The following is a 20,886-nucleotide window of genomic DNA, read 5'->3' on the forward strand; positions in this document are numbered from 1 at the left end:
AATGAACACATCAACCCTCCCCAGATATTACACGACATCTCCCTTGCCACATTACCCAAGCAAACAACACAACCACAGCCCTACACCCTATGTCCCCAAAGATGCAGCGAATTGCCCCCAGCCCGATTCCTCGTATTATCCCAGCCAGCATCCTTCATCGTCAGCACCTTGGACACCGCATCATTATACCTAAACGTCTGGCCCTTTTCCCACAGCCCATTCCCCAACTCAATACATTCCGTCACGGCGGTGCCCTCGAGCTCCTCGACAGGCACACCCTCATTGCATATCTGGATCAAGCGGTTGAGCCCCGTGGTGCTGGCAGCCGCGAGCTGCTCCACAGGGAGCTGGGCGCCTGGCGAGAGCCACGGACAAATGTTGCCCGTGATGCGCATGAAGATGGTGTGTTCCGCCGACTCAACTAGCATGACGCCCGCGGGGATCCCGCCCGCAATCTGCGACACATCAGTCTGCGCGGGCTGTGCCGCGTGTCCGTTATTCGCGTCGTGGAAGAGCGGCGCGGCACGCGCGTGCTGTGTCGCTCCTCCCATTATTCCTCCGCCCATGGGCACCATGGGCACCACAGGCGGCACTCCTGCCACAGGCACATTTCCAAACGCCAGCCCGCCACCACCCATGGTCCAGAGCGGCGCCGCAGCCGCAAAAGGCGCGAGCGTACTACCTGGCGGCGGCGGCGGAATCGGGACCCCGGCTGCGTGCAGACCAAAGCCTATGCCGTACTGAGCATTTGGCAGGAAGTTTCCGCTGCGGATGGGAGCGAGGGGCGCGGCGCCCGGTAGTGGGTGTGGTGCGAAACCCACAAATGGGTCCATGAAGATGGGTGGAAACGCACCTATGGGTATACCGAGGGGCGGCGCGATGCCAATGGGAAGCGGGGGTGCGTACACGGGGTTGTGGTGCTGGTGCTCGACGACGACTTGGGCTGGGGCTGGGGCTGGAGCTGGAGCAAAGGGCGCAGCGCCGTCGAGGGGAGGCGGCGGCGGTTCGCGGTTTATGTTCGGGTTGTTGCCTACGTTGGGGTGCCAGGCGTGGCCGGGTGGAGGGCCTGCTGACATTGAGGGAGGGGAAAAAAAAGGGGGAGGTGGGAGAGGAGGAAGTTCGGTGGCTTCAGGTTGGGTGCCTTCTTGTACGCTGGCTGCTGCTCGAGCTAAGGGAGGGGATGAGCGAAAGGACGATGGCACGGAGAACTGGTGGCCATGATGCTCGGTTCTGCGAGATATAAGACTGTGCTGTGGGTGTTGGCATGTGGGCGGCGATGTGTGAAGAGGAGGAGTGATGGGTTTTGCGAACACTGCTCGATTCACACGGTGTCGGCGCGATGGAATGTGTCCGTCAAGGGGGGGAGAGTCAAGGGGGAAGTCCAGTGTGATTAAGGAAACGGAGGGTTCGACTGGCGGACACACTGGTATATTACATACAACCGGGCAAACAGGCATATCACATTCAATATTCTTGATCGGGGTATTTTGCGAACCAAGTCCGTGACCAAAGCAGCAGCTTCACAAATGAGCAAACCCCCTTATTTTCTTCAGTGAACCAATAGAACGACAATACAGGGCTGGATCAGTAATATGAAGTGAAGAGATTTCAGCAACGGACATCAATCATGCAAGCTTGCATGTTTAACATTGATTTATTCGTAAAATATGGGATTTACCCGCAAAAGGCAAATCTCTGTAGAATTGTGGGGATATATATCAACAGCAAAGTGTTATACAACAGATGTATATACATTGAAGAAGGAGGTGTGAACTTGTGGTTCGGAAGAAGACCGGCGGAAAAAAAAAGGAGCGCCTAGGCCATCTTGGTGCCAGGCCAGCAGCACAAAGGCCATTCCCATGAGCACATCTAGTATGTGGCGACCTTGGGTCCGGGAACGGTGTAGCTCTTGAAGTTGGCGTAGATGTTGGCAGTGTAGCCCGGGTCGGTCGACTTGACGTGGCCGGGGATCTTGGTGGTAGGAGAAGGCTTGCCGCTGCCACCACCAGTGACCTTGAGCTGTGCGCAAGAAATGTAGAACTGAGGCGGGCTGCCGGGGTTGTGGATGCCGAGCTGCTCGATGCGGAGCAGGTACTCGCCAGCAGCGATTTGCGAGGGGATGTTGACCGAGTAGGTGGCTGAAACCACATTAGCAATTTTTTCCTTCAAACTCTCAGAATCCTCGACGTACTGCTCATGTCCCACTTGGCGTCGCCACCGGAGAAATCGGGACCAATCTCCTTGATCTTGAACCAATCGGTGGAGCCGTCTGCGGATGCCGCGGAGTCGACCTTGGTCATGTAGAAGGTGACGGGACCCTGGTGGTAGACGGCCTGGTCGGCAGTGAAAGAGACACTGGAACCAGCAGCGACTGAGACAGTCGTGGTTCCACTGCCGCTGCCTCCGTTGACATTGCAGCGGAGGTTGTTGGAGGACAGGTCGGTAACAGGGCTGTTGTTGGGCACAGGCCTGATGTTCTGGAAGAGACCTCCCTTGGCACCGTTGGCAGTCAGGTACTCAAAGATGTCTTTCTGGCTGTTAACGTATGGCTCTTCCTGCACTGCAGTGTCTCTTACAATGAGCCTGAGCAACCTCAGTGAGAGCCGCCAGGGCTAGAGTGGCAACAGCGAAGCACTTCATGGTTGATGCTGGAAGAAAGGCGTGTAGTAAAGGTAGTGAATGGAATGGAAGTGCTGTTGATCGTGGTACAGAATGCAAGGCGAACCTCTCCTTGTCTTATATACACTTCTGTAGGCCTTGGCTGGCTTCCAGTGCCATATTGCAACTCCATATTGCCCGCTTCCATGCATGTCCAAACAGTTCAGGCTCGAGGCGTGATTGGATCTAGTCTGAAACTCGAAATGAAAAACCGTCACAGGGTAGATACGCTGGCGCTGTGCATACTGGTAGCGACTCGGGACGTGACGCAGTTGTGGAGATTCATTGCCGGTGGTGGCTCGCCGAGCTTCCTTCTCGGGACGTCCTGGTGACACAATGTCAGGGACGGCGTGTGGCAACACAGCCACCGATATTGCCAGTACAATACTCTGTAATCTAGGATGAACAGCATTTGGACATGCACGTGTCAAGCGAGCCATGCGAGCGAATGAAAACGGCCAAGGAGTAAACAGCTGTGGGTCTGTGGGGTTTGCGAAACCAGATTGGCGCCTCTGTGGAATCCAGTAACGCTCGATGCTTAAGATATATTAATATGTGGACTAATATGTTTTGATTGGCGTGGATCCAGCAAAGGCGGACCGCGAACCGATCGAAGGAAAAAGGAAACAAGACCGTCTTCCATACTTGTACCGTTGAGGCTGATGCTTGGACGTGTACTACGGCAAAATGTCAACGTCTTGGGCGAGTGTTTGAAACTGGTTCCTGTGCACGGACCGTGCGTCAGTGACAGCTTCATGCATGGTGTAGCAGAAATATTGGTTGTCCAACGTGACTTTAGGCCTTACCAAGCTCTGCGAGGGCATGAAAGCCTGGCCGTCATGGCATACTCCAGATAGTTCCCACCCCTCGTATTATTCCCAGTAGTGCCGACAGTAACGTAGTCAGGCACCGACTTTGGCCATGACTTGGGGGATCGGCTTGGGTCCAGTTTTCCTGCGTTTCAGAGCATCGAATGTGGACATGCGATAGATTAAAAGGAAATCGAAACCGCCAATTTCGGATCGCCTGGCACCGGTATCCGGAGGATTTGTAAGTTGCCTAGGCTCGTCGCATGGTTAAAAGTTGGTTCTTCCAGGTTGGGTCCCGAGGCCACACAAAACGGACAACATCGCCCACTTGTTATTCCCAATGTCCACACCGCGTACACCGCGTGCCTGCAACCACGTTTTGCTGTGTCACAAGCAGTAGGTGACAAAGAAACTCTTCGAGGTACCACTCGGCGTACTGCTTGGTTCCATTTGTGGATCTGCGGTCGAGCTGGCGATGCTAAAATTCCAGATCAAGTCTGCGGATCGCCTAACACCATCGTTCTGAGGATATCTGGATTGCTTCGACGCTTTCGATTACGCAACTACGACTGCAGAGACGGTGTGCAGTATACGATCCGAGTTGTCGGCCTGGTTGTTTGGACGTCGATATACTGGGAGTCAAGGAGGGTGTTGGGGTCAGCGAGCGTCTTGGCTGCGAGATACATCATTCGGGGTGCGCTATTGCACACTTGTTTGACGTATCTACTGCGGCTGGCTCTGACGAATGAAAATGGCGGATATGTATCCGTCACCTAGGATTGACTGACTGGCTGCTCAAGTGTGTAGCAAAGACGGGCTACAGCGATAGCGGGGCTGTGCAAGTGACTCGATATTACGTATACAGAAAGTCCTTGCGCCTAGCTGCAGATAGCAGAAGCAAATCCACTGGCTTATCGTCAGGCAATATTATCCTTTTGTAGCAGGTCCAGCCGTTTTTTTGGACTTGGTTAAATATGCGTTATCCTCTATTCCATGACTCTGACAGCTGAGAATCAGAAACCAGCCTTGCTGTTATTACGTGTTGATCCAATATGTCCGCAGAGCACGTCACCAACCCTGCCCCGCAGAGCACAAAGTCGGGCCCTTGCCACCCTCTTGCCCCGCTGTCAGCAGCAGAACTGCAGAGTGCCGCCGCTATCATCAAGGCATCCTGGCCAGCACAGACGGACCTGCACTTCAAGGTCGTGACGCTGCAAGAGCCACCCAAGGTCGAGGTTCTCCAGTACTTGGAGGCCGAACATGACGGCAAACCTCTGCCTTCCATCCCGAGAAAGGCCTTCATCAACTACTACATCCGAAACACGGTAAGTGAAGCATCCGGGACCTTTGATGGGTTTGCCGCTAACTACCGAAAAAGAGCAAATTCCATGAAGCCATTGTCGACCTGACATCCGGCCGGGTGGAGCGGAACTCCCTGCTAGGGCCGTTTCTCCATGCAAACGGAGACGGAGATGAGATTCTTGCCATTGAAAAGGCCGCGCTTGCGGATGAAAAAGTCAAGGCTGAAATCGCCAAGCTCCAACTTCCCGAAGGCACCGTGATCATCAGCGACCCCTGGATCTACGGCTCCGATGGCATTGGTGACGAGGATAGGCTCTACCAGTGCTTCCTCTACTTGAGGGACCCGAACAACTCTTCCGAGGTCGACTCCAACCACTATGCGATGCCATTGCCCATTTCTCCAGTGGTTAGCACCGAGACTATGACGGTTATTCGCATCGACTTGCTGCCTACTGGTGCTGATAACACCATCAAGCCGGTAGAGAAGTACAAGATCCAACCGCCCAACGAGTACATTCCCGAGGCGCAGAAGCTGCGGACAGACCTCAAGCCGCTCAACGTAATTCAGCCTGAAGGTGCAAGCTTCCAGGTTCAACAAGAGGGGACATCAAGCGTCCTCTCATGGCAAAAGTGGCAATTCAGAGTCGGCTTCAACCAGCGTGAGGGCATGGTGCTTTACGATGTTCGCTACGACAACCGCAGTCTCTTCTACAGGCTGAGTCTGAGCGACATGAACATTCCCTATGCGGACCCCCGCCACCCATACTTCAAGAAGAGTGCCTTTGACCTGGGCGATGCCGGTGCTGGTATCATGGCGAACAACCTCAAGCTTGGCTGTGACTGTCTGGGTTCCATTTACTATCTAAGCTCGGTACTGTCAGACGACAAGGGTGGTGTTCTCGATATGCCCAACGTAGTGTGTATCCACGAGCAAGATGCTGGCATCGGCTTCAAGCACACCAACTACCGCACTGGGCGCGCAGTAGTCACTCGCAGCCGAGAGTTGGTGCTCCAGAGCATCATCACTGTCAGCAACTACGAGTACATTCTCGCCTTCCTCTTCAACCAGGCTGGAGAAATCAGCTACGAGATTCGGGCAACGGGTATTCTGAGCACACAGCCGATTGACGAAGGCGTCGATGTGCCCTTTGGCACAGTTGTGCACCCCGGTGTGCTTGCAGCCCACCACCAGCACATCTTCTCGCTGCGAGTTGACCCTATGATTGACGGCTACGACAACCGGCTGGTGTACGACGAGGCCTTTGCCATGCCCCGCTCGGAATTCAACCCTCATGGAACAGGGTACTATGTCCAGGAGACTGTTGTAGAGCAGTCTGGGGGCTACGACATTGCCTATGAGAACAACCGCACATTCAAAATCCAGAACCCGAATGTACGAAACCCAATCAATGGCAAGGCAGTCGCATACAAGATCCAAGCACCTCCCTTCCAGAAGATCCTGTCGGACAAGGACAGCTTCAACTACAAGCGCGCCGAGTTTTCAGACCATAACATCTACGTCGTCAAGCACAAGGACGGCGAACTGTATGCGGGCGGCACATACACGAACCAGTCACGAGGAGGAACTGGCGTGCGGGCGTGGGCCGAGAGGAACGAGAATGTCAAGGACACAGACCTTGTCGTGTACATCCAGGCGGGCATTAACCACGTCCCTAGGATCGAGGACTTTCCCGTTATGCCGTGTGAGATTTTGAAGATTCATCTGAAGCCGGTCAACTTCTTCGACAAGAACCCTGCACTGGACGTTCCCCCCAGCGAGCAGGCATTCAACAAGAGCAGTTTGCTGAGCGAGCAGCATCACCAGCCGAGCGTGACTGCGACTGTTGCCAAGGACGGCCAATGCTGCACGCCGCAGAGCGCAAAGTTGTAGGAAGCTGTAGGAAAGTAGAGAAGTGTTTCATAGACCTTAGTATTAGTATAGTGTAGTTGTAAATATTAGATTTTGCACCCAAATTTCAAGTTTGCTACATGAGTGGAATGTGGGCAGAAATTGGTGAGAGAGGCAAGGCTGAGCGCGTGCCTGGACGCGCCAAGCTTGGACCTACGGTAGCTCAGAGCACCTGGCTGCTCAGAGAAACGTCTACCACGTTTGTCCTCCTAACATCACCAGGTCACCGAGCGTCTCCATCTGCACACACCCGCACACAGCCCTCGACCGGAAGCATTCGATCAGACATCATGGCGCCCAACGACAAGGCCGGCCGCGTGGTTTTTATCGGAAATATTCCCTACGGTATGCGCCCATACAGGCGCATCGCGCAAGGGCATTGCTGACACGGTTAAACAGGCGGAACCGAAGAGCTCATTGTGGAAACCCTCGGTCGCGTCGGACAGGTCAACAACTTCCGGCTGGTATACGACAAGGAGACGGGACGGCCCAAGGGCTTCGGGTTCGCAGAGTTTGCCGACGCGGATGCAGCAGCGTCGGCGGTGCGCAACCTCAACGACTACGATCTCATGGGAAGGAAGCTGAGGGTCGACTGGTCCAACGAGAGCGGCTCGGGCGACAACGCGCCCTCGAACCGCGAGCAGAACGCGCCGGCGATGGGCATGAACGGGCAGGCAGCGGGCGGGCCTCCGCCAGCGCAGCCGTCGAGCACACTTGGCCCTCTGCCGCCGGGCGTGGAGCTACCGCCCAACCTCACGTGCCCCGACGCCATCTCGCGCACGCTCTCGACGCTTCCTCCGGACCAGCTCCTCGACATTCTCTCGCAGATGAAGGGCCTAGTGATGACGGACCCGGGCAAGGCGACGGAACTGCTGCGTCAGGCGCCTCAGCTAGCCTACGCTATCTTCCAGTCGCTTCTTCTCCTGCAGCTGGTCGACCCGCAGATTCTGACGTCGCTGGTGGAAACATCGGCGGCTCCTGCGCAAGCGCCGCCTGTGCAGCCGGTCCAGCAAGCACCAGCCCAAGTGGCGCGAGCACCCGTGAACTACGGTGGATATGCGCCACAGGTAGCGCCGACACCGCCACAGCCCCAGGCGGCTGCTCCGCAGGCATACGGACAAGCTCCACCAGCACAGCAGCCGCAGCAGCCGGGCGCCATGGATCAGCAGGCGCTATACGCGCAGGTCATGGCGCTTACGCCGCAGCAGATTGATCAGCTGACGCCCGAGTACCGCGCGCAGATTATGCAGATTCGCCAGATGCTCATGGCAGGCGGACGGCCCTAATGGAAGTGACAGGTGTGTGGGGCATGGTTAGGAGAAGCGAGCGACGGCTATAGGGCTTGCTCCATGGCGCAAGCAGGCTCCGCGACTAAGGGCTTTCTGGCTTGTGCACTGCATACACATACATATGTACACATGGACAGTATTAGTAGGCGTGGGGAAGGGAGGCTCTCAGGACTTGCACGTGTGGGTTGGAGATGGATGCAGGGTATGATATGGGCCGAGGATCGAATGCAAGGCGCATTGCTGGGTGAAGGACGGGATTGCCTGAGGGCGGCGGCGACTTGCATCGGCCAGATCACGTGGCCGCGGAGCAATGGGATTTGGCATCTGGCACTTGGCCATTGGCGGAGCGGCATTGGGTGGAAAAAAAGAAAAGGACAGGCGAAGCAAGCTTCAAACGATTGACACTACTAACAGCTTCGGCGAGTCGCAACACCGAGGAACACAACAAGGTGGGGGGGGGGGGGGGGAGCTTGGGCCGCGGTCACACCGGACACTGGGCACATATTTTTTTTTCTGGCGGGGTGGCCATGCATATACTAGATACAGATATGTTGCAGCGGTCACACCGGGCGAAGATGAGACCAGATAGGCGATGCATGTCGCACGAGAGCGGATCAATGGACAATGGACGTGGTCAGTGGGCGTGTGTGTGTGGACGAAAGACTGATTGTGAGAATGTGTGCATGTGTGGCGCGAGGTTGGGAGGCGCGTCAATTAGAACAGGTGGGACCGTTTGGGCCGAGTGGGAATCGAACCGACTAGGTGTAGGGGCGGGAACAAGAGGCCAGTGCTGCATGCATGCATGTGATGGATGGGCGGGCGACAGAGACGGGGCAAGATGGGCTGGCAGGCCGAGGGCGAGATAGCAGGCCATGTTTGTCATCCCATGCTATGCCATGCCATTCCTCTGGCCTCAGCACCCTCGCGCGCCCGCCTTTGCTGCCCAGCGCCCTCGCGCGCGCAACGTGGTTGTCCGTGACGCGCGCGCAAACGTCAGAAGTGTCAAGCGGCCAGCAAATGAGCCCTGCACACATCCTCACACACGGTCGCACACGCGCACACACGCATGCACACACGCACACGATAGGGAGTGGGAGTCGCAGCGCAAGAGGGCCCCCCCAGCATGATCCGCACGAAGGAGCATTTGCCATGTTGCGGCCATTGGACCAGCCTCGCCTCCAGGTTGTGAGCGGACCGGGGCTAACCCTTGCCGCCAGCTCAGTTGGTGGCCGGGGCTTGGGTGCCAGACCAGGCCCAGAGAAGAGCACCTCAGCTGCTCTCTACCACACCTTCATCCTTTGCGATTGGCACTGCACGCCGCCGCCGCCGCCTCTGCCTCTGCTTCTGCTGCATCGTGTTTTCGTTTGGCATTGCGCGCATCCCACGCCGCCTTTTTTGCTTCACCCTGCCTTTTGTACCAATACCAATTACGACATGACGATTTGACGATTCCCCCTCCTGTCTCTTACTTGCAACCGCCTACAGCGATATACCCAGCTAGCCCGCCGCGAGCTTCATCTCGTTTGCGCCCAACCCATTGCCAGCACTGCACCCTAATACCCGCCCCCGGCCGCCCACTGCGCTGCCTCTGCCATCATGTGGAGCAGGCTGACGGGCGCTTCAGCGGCATCGCAGACCAACAAGGACGACGACCCTCGCCGCCGCCGCTCCATCGACTCCACGCGTTCCAAGCGCGACCGGGACAGAGACCCAGACACCCGCTCCCTCGTCTCGTCCACATCGACCCGCAAGCCCTCCAGCTCCCGCCGCGACACGGCTGCCTCGTCGACGGCCTCGTTCAGGACCGCCCTCGACGACATGGCGCCGCGCCCGCGGGCCCCCTCGGGCTTCGCCCCAAACACCGACCTGCACAACAACAACAGCAACAACGACGACGACCGCTACGACCGCCGCCGCGACGACCGTCGCAGCAGCTATGCAGAGTCGTCCGCCTCCACCATGCGCGACGACCGGGACAGGAAAAAGAGCAAAGACAAGGACCGCAAGACGGAGAGGCGCCGCTCGACGCGCTCCGAGCGGGCCTCGAGCCTGTCGCAGTCCGATGGCTACCGCGGCGACATTGTCGAGAGCCCCAAGTCGGTCCAGCGCAGCTTCAGCGGCCAGATTGGCACCGATGGCTTCTCGCAGTTTCCCGGCCAGGCAGGAGCGCCCATCATGTCCGGCGCTCTGCCTGTGGGAGCCAACGGCCCGCCACTGCCCTCATCACAACAACAATCACCCTCCCCACAACACCCGCAATACCACCGCCCCGACGCCATGTCGAGCCACGTGCAGAGCCAATTCCCTGGCCAGGACCCTGCCCAGTATGCTTCGGGTGCCTTGCCCGGCGGCCATCCTTTTGGCGCCGCCGCCGACTACTACAATGACCAGGGCCAGTCCGTCAGTCAACAGCCGGGCGTTCGCCCGCAGCCACCGTCGGTTATCGTTGGCCAGGACACGCCCCATCTCATGGCTGCTTCTGCACAACCCAATCCCGCTGCCGACACGGGCTCAGGCGCCGCTGCAGAGTTCTACGCGCAAAGCACCAGCGCGCCGTCGTCGTCCAAGCCTCCACGGCCCTCGAGCTCGTCCATGCCCGGAGCCTTCATCGAGGACACGCCCGCGCCCCAGAAGCCGCCGCGCCCAGCATCCTCGTCCAGGCCGGACAAGCCAAGCACATTTGGATCTGCTGCGACCATGGCCGGCGGCGCCGCCCTAGGATACGCCATGGGCCACAGCTCTTCTAGTCACGAGCACTCCACGACCTACCACAGCTCGTCCAATGCTCGCCCTCCTTCTGCATACTCTTCATACTCTAATAATACCCCTGCTGCCCCTGCATCCATCTACAACATGTACGGAAACGGCCCTAATTCCTCTAATTCTGCTGCCAACAACGGCAACTACCCTCCCTCGTACGGCGAAGGCACACACGGTGTGGAAGGCACGCCTCCGCCAAAGCCCCCTCGTCCAAGCAAGCCCGAAAAGTCTTCATCCGGCAGCAATACCGGGCTCTACGCCGCTGGCGCTGCGGGATTGGCGGCGTATGGTCTACACCAGCATAATTCACACACGCACTCGAATTCACAATCACAAACACACTCACACACACATTCACACGCACATTCACACGCACAATCGCACGCCTCCTCACATAACCACTCGACATCCGGCGCTCCCAATGGACATCATCAAAACGGGATCGCGTCAAGCAGCTACGTCTCAGGCGGCATGGCACAGCACCACCAGCACACCGGCCCCGTTTCCCGATTCGTCGATTGGTGGAAGGACTACGAGGATGTGCAAAAGATGGAAGAGTACACCGAGTACATTGGTGTCTGCAAAGGCTGCTTCGACCCCCGCTCCTCTGTCCTAGATGCCCCACGGAAGCACCACTACTACAAGCGCCGTTCCAGCGAGTACATGCGGCCTTCTGGCGGCATTGAGAAATCATCGCGCTACAATTTGAAGGAGAAGAAGTCTCAAAGCTCCATCTCGGGCGAAGACAGACGCAAGACAAGCAACAGTACTGCCGGCTGGGTAGCTGCCGGCCTGGGAGGCCTGGGAGGCCTCGGTCTTGCCAAAGCTGGAAAGGCCGTGTTGAATGCGGCCCGCGATGACTTTGACGACACATATAGCATCAAGTCTGGACGCTCACGCATGTCACGCCGAAGTCGTAGCCGGTCACTCGATCGCAAGAGCTACAGTTACGGCCTCGCTGTCGTGACGGCGGTGGGCAGATCCAACAGCTGTGCCTGCCGCAGCACCTGCAGCGCCTGCTGCGCCTGCTGCGGCGGGTCCGATGAGCGAAGTTTCGGCAATGTTGTCATAGAGGTTGTTAGACGGCCTTCTCTTCTTCTTGCTAAAGCCCCAACGCCAGCCCCATTTGTTGGTACCCGAGTCGTTGGACCCAAGAGAATCATTGCTCTTGGACTTTTTCAACCCGTAGTCACCGTATGCGAGACCACCATCGCTTGAAACTTGAGAAGCACCGTCATCAGGCAGGTCTTCCCACTCATCATCCCCGTAAAGCGAACCCTGCCCGGACGCTTGGCTCGTCTTACGGCTGTGGCGGTTCTCCTTGGTGACGAGTGTCTCTCGGCTTTGCTTCCTCTTGCCAGCCTTTGCTGCTGTGATTGCAGCCGCAGTGGCGCCAAGACCAATGAGAGAAGCCTTGAGTCGCTCATCCGAGTCGCGCCTCCTGGTTGACGGGGGCCGGCTAGATACCGGGGGCCGGCTAGGTGACTGGCGCCTGCTGGGTGACTGACGTCTGCTAGGTGACTGACGCCTGGTGTGCGACGATCGTCTGCGTCTCCTCACATAGCCAGTGCCAAAGGCCATTTCCGAGTCAGATGAAGATGTAGAGGCATTGGCAAAGTTGAAGAAGCCCTTCTTCTTTTTCTTGAGACTGGGTGACTTTACAGGCTTCTCTTTTGGAGGAGGAGCTGCAAAGAAGCCTTGGAAAAAGCCGCCTTCGTATTGGTGGTGCTGGCCAATCTCAATAACAGACGCTCCAGAGCTCGAGGTTCGAGAGGCCATGCGGCGAAGTTCTTGGGATCTTCTCATTCGCTCCTCATCATTGCTTTCTCTGCGGTTGTGCAGCACTTGGACCTTTTTGGGTGACCTGGAGCGGCCGTGACGCTTCTTGGATGAGGTAGCCCCCAAGGCGGCTGCCGCAAGACCTGCACCAATAGCGGTCCCAATCAAGCCAGACTTGCCATGACCAGAGTCGGAGCTCGAGCTCGAGCTTGATCGCGAAGGTCGTTGAAGCTTGTATTCTTTGCGATCCTTGCCTTTACTCGTGACACCTACAGACATGTGAGACATGCGGTCGGCAGAGCGACTCCGGTGGCGGATGCCAGCATTTCGAGCAGTGCGCAGACGCTGCAATCCGTCTACCCTGTTGCACCCCACGACCCGAACGCGTCTTTTGATGCACGACGTACAAGCTCCATCGTAACCTCGCAGCCTCTAGTCACCTCAGGACCTGGCTCTGTAAACCTTCAGCAACCACAGCCTGTGCACCAAGTCCCTGGAACGGTCTACTCTGCTCAATCATCGCAACCCAGTTACACTGCTCCTGCAGGACCTCCGGTGTTCGCTCAAGTGCCCTCACAACCTCCCTTTCCAACTCAAACTCAATCCCAATCCCAATCCCAGAACTTCTTCTTCCAAAGCCCACAACCTTCTCAGCCTCCTCCACTCCGTCGTGCCAACTCTTCCCCTGTCCAGAGTTCTTCGTGGAAACGGGATGTCGCCATGGCAGGACTCGCTGCAACCGCCGGGGCTGCAGCGGCTTCTCTATTTAGACAGCCTGACCGTCCACCAAGTGAGTCCAGCAACGTACGCTTTAGCCTGACCCAAGAACAGGTCGAAAAGGAGATGCGTGAACGACGCAAGCAGCAAGAAATGCTTGAGGAAGAGGCCGACCTTCGCCGCGAGCAGCAGCGGCTTGAAGATGAAGCAAGATGGGAAGAAGAGGAGCTCGCCCGCCGAGAGCAACAGCGCCGAGAGGATCAAGCACGACGAGCAGAAGCGGCACGCCGCGAAGAGGAGGACCGTCTGCATCGAGAACAGCAGCGCCGAGAAGAAGAAGCGAAATGGGAAGCAGAAGAACTCGCGCGCCGCGAGCGCCAACGACTAGAAGACCAAGCACGACGAGAGCAACTGCGACTCGAGGATCAGGCACGACGAGCAGAGGCGGCACGCCGTGAAGAGGAAGAACGCGCACGTCTGGAGCAGCAACGACAAGAAGAGGAAGCTCGCAAGGTGGAAGAAGAGCGCCGCCAGACACTGCTTCGCCTCGAGGAGACGGCACGTCAGGAGGAGGAGCGCCGCCGCCAAGAAGACGAACATCGCCGCCAGGAGGAAGAACGCCGCCGCGAGGAAGAGGAGCGCCGTCGCCGCGAGCTTCAGCGCCAGCAGGAAGAGGCGCGCAAGTTCATGGAGATTGAGCGTTTGGCAAGACTTGAAAACGATCGTCGTCGTGAGCAGCAAGAAGCACAAGCACGCCAAGCGCGAGAGGCCGAGGACCGCGAGCGTCAACAGCGCGCGGCTCACCTGGAGCATCACCGCCAGCTTGCTATCGAGGCAGCGGAAACCGAGCGACAGCGAAGAGAGCGCCGTGAAGCCCAGCAACAAGAGGCCGAAAGACGCGAGGCCGAGATTCAAGAGGACTTGGAGCGACGACGCAGGGAACGCGAGTCACAAGAACCCAGCAGTCGTTATGCAATTGAGCAAGCCCGAAGACTGGAGCAACAACCCACAGGCGCCTCGGTCGCTTCCACTGCCACGGCCGTGCAGCGCAAGGAGCAGGAGTTGCAAGACAGAGAACGTGAAGTCTTGCAGCCAGACACCAAGAAATCATCCATTGCCAGTGCCATGGCTGCGGGTGCCGCCGCGGCGATTGCGTCTGCCGCAATCTCTTCCTACAAGGACAAGGAAAAGGAGAGAGAACGGGAACGGGAGAAAGAGAAAGAGAAGGAGAAGGTCAAGGCCAAGGAAAAGGAGCGAAAACGTGATCGCAGCCTCAAGCGTCGGTCTTCTTCAAAGAGCAGCGAGTCCAAGCGTGGAAAACGTGAGTCGGCTAGTGTGAAGACGATTGAGCCCAGCAAAGTCGAGCAAGACATATTCGACGAAGACATTTTCAATCCGGATCTCTTCAAAGAGTCGTCCCGCCAGGAAGCTCGCGAAATCCTACGAGATTGGGAAGACCGATATTCTGCTAAGCCGGTATCACAGGCCGACTTCTTTGCTCCAAAGGAACTTTTGGAGAACGACAATCTGCCAAAGGTTCACGTCGTAGACCCCAACGAGGGTGTCACTGACCTGCAAACCTACTACGCGCATGAGGACCACCCACCCATCCAGCCCCCGTATCCGCCTTCTTACGCTTTTACTGCCACAAGAGATGGCCGGCCAACTAAGCAACAGCCGCTCCCTATACCGGTACTGAGCCTCACTATGCCTACCCCTCCAGGTAGCCGTGCGTCATCTGTGCGTAGTGTATCTCCCTCGCCCACGCCATCTGTCGAGCCTGTCAGCGAATCGATAGACGAATCCAGGTCAGATGATATGAACCGCGCAAGGTCTAGAGTCAGCTGGGGAGAGAACCAGTTCCACCACTTTGATGTACCCACGCCTGAATCATTCCGCGAGCAATTCGTCTCCGACGGCGACCTCAAGAAGCAAGAAAAGCCAAAGTATGCATCAGATGAGGTCACTGTTGAGCGCGAGAAGCCAAAGCCTAGCGAGCCGACTCCTTCCTACGAGCCCTATCGACCCGAGCCGTCTGCTTATGAGCCTTATCAACCAGAGCCATCGTCTGTGTACCAGCCCCGCCAGCCAGAGACGCCTACGTATAAGCCCCGTCAGCCAGAGCCAACCGTGTATAAGCCTCGCCAACCAGAGCCAACTGTGTATAAGCCTCGCCAGCCAGAGCCATCTGGATACCAGCCCCGTCAACCAGATACTTCTACGTACCAGCCTTATCGGCCAGAGGTGTCGAGGGCCCCCGAGCCCAAGGAGACTGTCCCGAGCACGCAGTACATCCACGGTGACAGCGAATCAAGTTGGGGCAGCGTCGTGAGCGCCTCTCCAAAGAAGAGTGAAAAGAAGGAGGAAAAGACATTCAACACTGCCCCCAGCTCTGTTGTATCGTCTATTGCTTCATCTGTGACAACGGTCGTTCCTTCACCGCGCCATGAACCAGATGACTACCGGCGGCACAACGCATCTCTCCTAAGCAACCCGTTTTCTGACTCGCACAAGGCACCTTCTACGATTGCCCCGTCCATTATCTCAGCTGCACCATCGTCAAGCAGTGTGCAGACCGCAATCACCCCGTCAGTTGTCTCAGCTGCACTGTCCTCGGGCAGTGTGCAAACCGCATACTATCAACCTGGCCCAGCGTACAACACACGGAGGATGCCTGAACGCAGTATCACTGGGCCTGGCTTCATTGAAGGCGAGATTCCGGAAGAGCCTGCGCCACTGCATATTCCAGGCAGTTTTGACGAGGTGGAAGAGCCCGAAATACCGACACCTACGGAGGAGACTTTTGCTTCTTCAACAAAGAAGGATAAGGGTAAGAAGTCGAAGAGTACTGACGAGATTGTAGTTTTGCAGGACGTCCCGCGGCGAGATGAGCCGGAACCCTCTCCGATTTCCGAGTCGTCGTCCAGGTCAAGCAAGAAGGAGAAGAAAAAGAAGAAGTCGTCCAAATCGTCCAAGCGAGCGAGCGTAGACACTTGGGAGATAAGTGAGCCTAGTGCGCCATCGAGTCCAATCGTCGATCGTGATATTCGTGACATTGAACCATCACGCCCCGAGGAGCCGTCACACCCAGCAGACCGCGATCGAGACATTGAACCATCACGAAGCACATCCTACAAGGACGAGAGCAGTGGTAGCAAGGCTGTCACCGCTGCCATGACCGGTGGCTTCGCTGCTTTGCTAGGTACTGCTATGAGTCAGGATCAAGACAGAATGGCCGCCGACCTCGAACGTGCCAAACGCAGTTTGGAGTCCGCCGAGAAGCCCGTTGCTCGCGACGCACCCTCAACGCCATCCAGTGGCAGCCGTGCACCCGAAGAGCATGAGAGGAATGTTACGATTCCCAGCTACGCATTCGAGGGCATTGAAGAGTTAGCCGACAAGACACCTAAGCGGAAGAGCGAGAAGAGAACCAGCAGCGGCAAGTGGTCACCATCAGTTGGATCGCCTCTGAGGACCGAAATGAAGCAGGAAGACTACATTAGCGGTCGGGAGCAATCCGATGACTTCAAGAGTCCGCCGCTTGTTGAAGCTCCAAAAGTTCCTACTAGCGCTCCATTCACAACTGCTGAACCTTCGACTTCTCGTAGCGTAGCTGACTCTGGCTACTATGCTCCGGAAGACGACTTTGCGCGCACAGAATCTACCGAAAAGGACTCGGACAAATCCTATTTCCCAAGTTCGAACGGCAAGAATGGCAACAGCTACTCGCGCGACCCTCACGCTGAGCGCAGACATGAAGATGACGACGAGGATGACTACAGAGTAGGCAGTCCCTATGACGAGGATGACATTGGTTCGATTGCTTCATTGAGCTACAAGTACGAAGATCCGGATCGCGAAGAGAGGCGTCGCAAACGCCGTGAAGCCAGATCTGCAAACCGGGACCGGGACCGGAGCCGGAGCCGTAGCCGTGACCGTGGCTATGAGGCCCCTGAAGGCGAAGAGCGAAGGAGAAGACACCGCCGTCGAACGACTGGCGAGGGTATTGACGACTGGGATACACGATCTACGTACTCTGAAGCTCGTTCTGACGCTAATGGCGAGCACCGACGCAGACACAAGAAGAAAGAGAGCTCGCCGGAGAGGAAGACCAGGTCGCGTTCATCGGCAGCGTCTGAGCATGGCGACTTTTACGACGAGCCGAAATCTTCTCGCCGACGATCGAGACGTGAGGATGACGACACTGCCTCCTTGATATCTTCCTTTGCAGGATGGGACGATGACCGTAGCTCTCGAAAGGAGAAAGAGAAAGAGAAGGAGAAAAGATCGAGCGGCATCATGGGCCTCTTCAGCAGCAAATCAAGAGAAAACCTGGCCGAGGCTTCCAGCAAGTCGTCCAGGTCAAGAGACGACGACGATGAAGAGCGCAAGCATCGCAGACGGAAGCATCGGTCAGAACGTAGTTCTATTTACGGCTCAGATGATGATGACGCACGTTCCACCATCTCGAGCAGTAGCCGACGCGAGAAGAGGAGCAGCCGTAGTCGCAGTGAGAAAGGAGATAGGGACAGGACGGATGCTTATGACGAAAAGGTACATCGCTCTTCTTATATGCGATAGCACCGGTGGTCGTCGCAATGTATTTAGAATGAATGTTGATGTTGTGTGTATAGGATCGCTTACCCCCGCGAACCCCGCCCTCGCATGCCGATGAACAAGCAGAAGCAGAACAGCAGTCTTTTTTAGACGATCGGGCAGTGGCCGCCGCCGCTCCAAGTCCACTGCCCAAAAGTGAGCCTGAAAATCAGGTACACCAAGGTAGTGGCATCATCCCTGGAGATCGGGCCGAATTTCCTCTCCCAAGGTTCGACAATGCCCAACGCTTCACCGCCTCCGAGGATCCGCATCGCCCAAAGACACCGCCTGAACTGTCATTCGAAGATAGCCGCGCGCTACTGACTCGGCTTACTGGACTTCAGCCATGGCAGCTAGAAGCTTTCCCAGATGAGCTCCCACCTCTGCCGCTGTCGAGGCCCAGCTCGCCAACTAGGTCGCCCGAGTACTCGCGTCCTACGTCAAGCGAGCGGCGTCGACTATCCTCGACGGCAGTTCCAATAAGGTTTCGTAAGCCGGCCGCATCTCCAGCAGTCCACCGCGACCATGGGAATGAGTCCAGCTTGGTAACGAGTCCTCTATCTGAGCCGTCGCCGACTCGTTCTCGCCATGGCAAGTCACACTCTACAGAGTTCAAGTCATCTCGTGAATTCCGGCCGCTGTACCTTGTCGAACGTAACCGCAAGTCGGGCGACTTTGAAGAGCCATTGCCACCTCTCCCGCCAAGCAGCACAGCTTCAGTGGCATCTGGCGTTGAATCAGATAGAGAGTTTGAGTCTGCGCACGAGTCGCCCCAAGAGCGCGCTGGATTCTCGTCTAGTTACTTTGATCCTTTGAGTATAGTGTCCGACCTCATTGCTCCTCAGCATGGACCCGAGCGCCAGCATCCTGAACTCGCAAACCGTGAGATTGAGGAAATCCAAGAGTCTGGTCAGGAGACTCCCAAGGCGTCCAATTACTTTACAGGTGCTTCGCCAGTGAGGAGGCAAGTTGGTGGCCCAAACTATGACACTCTGACCGCGGCGCTTGAGCACGCCAAAGCAGAGGAGCAAGATGAGTCTACTGACGATACTTTCGCGTCGACATTGAGCTCCCCGCAGTTTGCAACTCCTCTCGGAAGCAGTGCTCCACTCGACGATAGCTTGATGCGTGATATTTCTACTCCTCGCAACGAACCCTCATCGTCTTCGACTTCATCACGACTCCAGGACGCTGCTCTCGGCGCAGCAGTAGGCGGACTCACCGCCGCCTTGCTGCGAGATCGCTCATTGTCCCCGAGCAGAAGAACATCTGACAAATATGGCAAGGAACCCGTATCTCGCATTGAAACCGCGCAGCCCGAAGAAGCCGAAGATACCCAAGCCGAAGACACCACTACACCGGACATCAAAGGCAAAGGCAAGCAAAAGAGCACCAAGAGCAAAAAGGTTCGCGCCCCCGCGTCTACAGTTTCGACCCTAGTTGAGAATGGAGAAGGCCCTTCCTCGCAGTACATTTACAGCCCGACTTTTGTAGACAACGAAGATGACTGGAACAAGAACACCGCAGAGTCTGTCGTTACGGATAGCAGCACGCTGGTCGGTGAGCCCTCGGGTAAGGATTTTGATGCTAAAGATGCGTTTCGACAGAAGGTGCTGGATAGCACGGCGCCGCAGCAAGATGATGATAGTCGCGATCCGGAGGTTCGAAGAGCGGTTTGGGATGAGGTTGTTTTGGGGGACAAGAAGAAGGGTTGGGAAGAGGAGGGTTTGCAGGGGAAGGTTGTGCCTGAGATGCCGGTTGCTGATGTGGTCGTGCCCGAGACCCCGAAGGCTGAGAAGGTTAGTCGTGAAGTGGTCGGTTCTACGGAGCCGGTTGACGTCGCTGTGCCTGAGCCCGTCGCTTCTACAGAACCTGCCGAGGTGTTTGTACCTGAGACCCCAAAGGCTGAGAGGGCAATTCCTGAGGCTACTGTCTCTACAGAACCCGCCGAGACCTCCGTACCTGAGCCGGTTGTTGAGGATGACGTTGCAGTCACCCCAAAGGCCAAGAAGAGCAAGAAGGAAAAAAAGGAAAAGAAGAGCAAGAAGAGCAAGCGTGGCAGCCAGCAAGCCGAGCCCGAGCAGTCTTCTCTACCTGAAGCATCATCCCCTTTACCTGAAATCCCTGCTCAAGAGGAGAAGAGTTTAGCCCCTGCGGAGTCGCAACAAGATGCGATTGAACAGCAAATCCTTCAGCCCGCTTTCGAAAATGTTGACACGCAGGCCAAGGCCGATGAACCAGAGGTGGCTGCTCCTACTGTTGCACCTGAGCCTGAATCTGTGTCTGCATCTGCGCCAATTGAGGACACCAAACCAGTCGTTCCAGAAAAGCCTCTTGCCCGTCCACCTGAGCCTACGATCCAAGAAAGGCCCAGCACAGCAGATGCTACCGAAACACCCAAGGCATTTATCGAAGAGTCTCGTCGAGCCTCCACAATCGAAGGCCAGTCCGCAACCCCAGGCTGGGGCTCGAGTCTATGGGGTAAAATCGGCTGGGGAAAGAAGAAGGCCCCTACTTCACCAACATCGTCGCCTCCTACTTCCCCAATAGCGCAATCCGCAGTTCTCGCCGCGTTGGCCGCCCGCCGGGAAGAAGCCAAGCGCAAGCACCAAGGCTCTCCCCCAGCGACATCTGAGAAGAAGACTGCTGACACCAGGCCTCCCGTCATCATGCAGGATGTACCGCCCAAGCCCAAACTGAAAGTCGCAACAGAAGAATCCAGCCAAGTTTCACCTCGCACCGCCTTGTTCACTGACGACGGAAAACCATCATTCGTATATCCCCAGACGCCACCTGCGCCCAGTCAAGCACCCGCAGATAAGACTGGCGATGTACCGGCTGAAGCACGCAAGGCAAAGAGTCCTGAAGATACCACGCCTGCTACGGCATTTTTCGTTGATGATGGCAAGCCGTCTTTCTCGTTTCCACCCGTCGCTTCTCCTCCTTCTGTCGAGACTAAGCCTGTCGAAGCAGAGAGACAAGTCGATGTCGTTGAGCAAGACAAGAAGAAGAAGGAACGTCCGCCGGTCCCGCCACGCAAGGGCAGCTTCTTTACCGATGGTGGGGG

At 56.9% G+C, this 20,886-nt stretch overlaps 6 protein-coding genes across 6 annotated transcripts; 3 read left to right on the forward strand and 3 right to left on the reverse strand.

Annotated features, from left to right (window-relative positions):
• Positions 1 to 80: 80 nt before the first annotated feature.
• On the reverse strand, positions 81 to 1,076 carry SETTUDRAFT_90044 (uncharacterized protein; the record flags this gene model as incomplete). The annotated part of the gene is made up of 1 exon (XM_008029111.1): positions 81 to 1,076. One exon carries the CDS (start codon positions 1,074 to 1,076, stop codon positions 81 to 83), a length of 996 nt encoding a protein of 331 aa, XP_008027302.1.
• A 793-nt stretch (positions 1,077 to 1,869) lies between these two features.
• On the reverse strand, positions 1,870 to 2,640 carry SETTUDRAFT_154392 (glycoside hydrolase family 61 protein; the record flags this gene model as incomplete). The annotated part of the gene is made up of 3 exons (XM_008029112.1): positions 1,870 to 2,138; positions 2,192 to 2,527; positions 2,577 to 2,640. The coding sequence occupies 3 exons, from the start codon at positions 2,638 to 2,640 to the stop codon at positions 1,870 to 1,872; spliced, it is 669 nt and encodes a 222-aa protein (XP_008027303.1).
• Positions 2,641 to 4,495: 1,855 nt separating this feature from the next.
• SETTUDRAFT_116976 (uncharacterized protein) lies at positions 4,496 to 6,736 on the forward strand. The gene is made up of 2 exons (XM_008029113.1): positions 4,496 to 4,792; positions 4,846 to 6,736. Exons 1-2 carry the CDS (start codon positions 4,520 to 4,522, stop codon positions 6,658 to 6,660), a joined length of 2,088 nt encoding a protein of 695 aa, XP_008027304.1. The 5' UTR covers positions 4,496 to 4,519; the 3' UTR covers positions 6,661 to 6,736.
• Positions 6,737 to 6,875: 139 nt separating this feature from the next.
• Positions 6,876 to 8,410, forward strand: SETTUDRAFT_163599 (uncharacterized protein). The gene is made up of 2 exons (XM_008029114.1): positions 6,876 to 7,023; positions 7,078 to 8,410. The coding sequence occupies exons 1-2, from the start codon at positions 6,969 to 6,971 to the stop codon at positions 7,962 to 7,964; spliced, it is 942 nt and encodes a 313-aa protein (XP_008027305.1). The 5' UTR covers positions 6,876 to 6,968; the 3' UTR covers positions 7,965 to 8,410.
• Positions 8,411 to 9,563: 1,153 nt separating this feature from the next.
• SETTUDRAFT_41985 (uncharacterized protein) lies at positions 9,564 to 11,587 on the forward strand (the record flags this gene model as incomplete). Its single annotated transcript, XM_008028887.1, has 2 exons — positions 9,564 to 11,493; positions 11,562 to 11,587. The coding sequence occupies 2 exons, from the start codon at positions 9,564 to 9,566 to the stop codon at positions 11,585 to 11,587; spliced, it is 1,956 nt and encodes a 651-aa protein (XP_008027078.1).
• Positions 11,588 to 11,651: 64 nt separating this feature from the next.
• Positions 11,652 to 12,794, reverse strand: SETTUDRAFT_31994 (uncharacterized protein; the record flags this gene model as incomplete). The annotated part of the gene is made up of 1 exon (XM_008028795.1): positions 11,652 to 12,794. The coding sequence occupies one exon, from the start codon at positions 12,792 to 12,794 to the stop codon at positions 11,652 to 11,654; it is 1,143 nt and encodes a 380-aa protein (XP_008026986.1).
• Between the last annotated feature and the right edge of the window lie 8,092 nt (positions 12,795 to 20,886).

The sequence above is a fragment of the Exserohilum turcica genome (assembly GCF_000359705.1).
Source record: "Exserohilum turcica Et28A unplaced genomic scaffold SETTUscaffold_3, whole genome shotgun sequence".
Taxonomy (NCBI): Eukaryota; Fungi; Ascomycota; class Dothideomycetes; order Pleosporales; family Pleosporaceae; genus Exserohilum; species Exserohilum turcicum.

Bases quoted from the DNA above. Each gene is read 5' to 3' on its own strand.
- SETTUDRAFT_116976 (XM_008029113.1), top strand. From the start codon at position 4,520: ATGTCCGCAGAGCACGTCACCAACCCTGCCCCGCAGAGCACAAAGTCG. The intron at 4,793-4,845 runs GTAAGTGAAGCA...CTACCGAAAAAG, and splicing joins ACTACTACATCCGAAACACG to AGCAAATTCCATGAAGCCAT.
- SETTUDRAFT_163599 (XM_008029114.1), top strand. From the start codon at position 6,969: ATGGCGCCCAACGACAAGGCCGGCCGCGTGGTTTTTATCGGAAATATT. The intron at 7,024-7,077 runs GTATGCGCCCAT...ACGGTTAAACAG, and splicing joins TATCGGAAATATTCCCTACG to GCGGAACCGAAGAGCTCATT.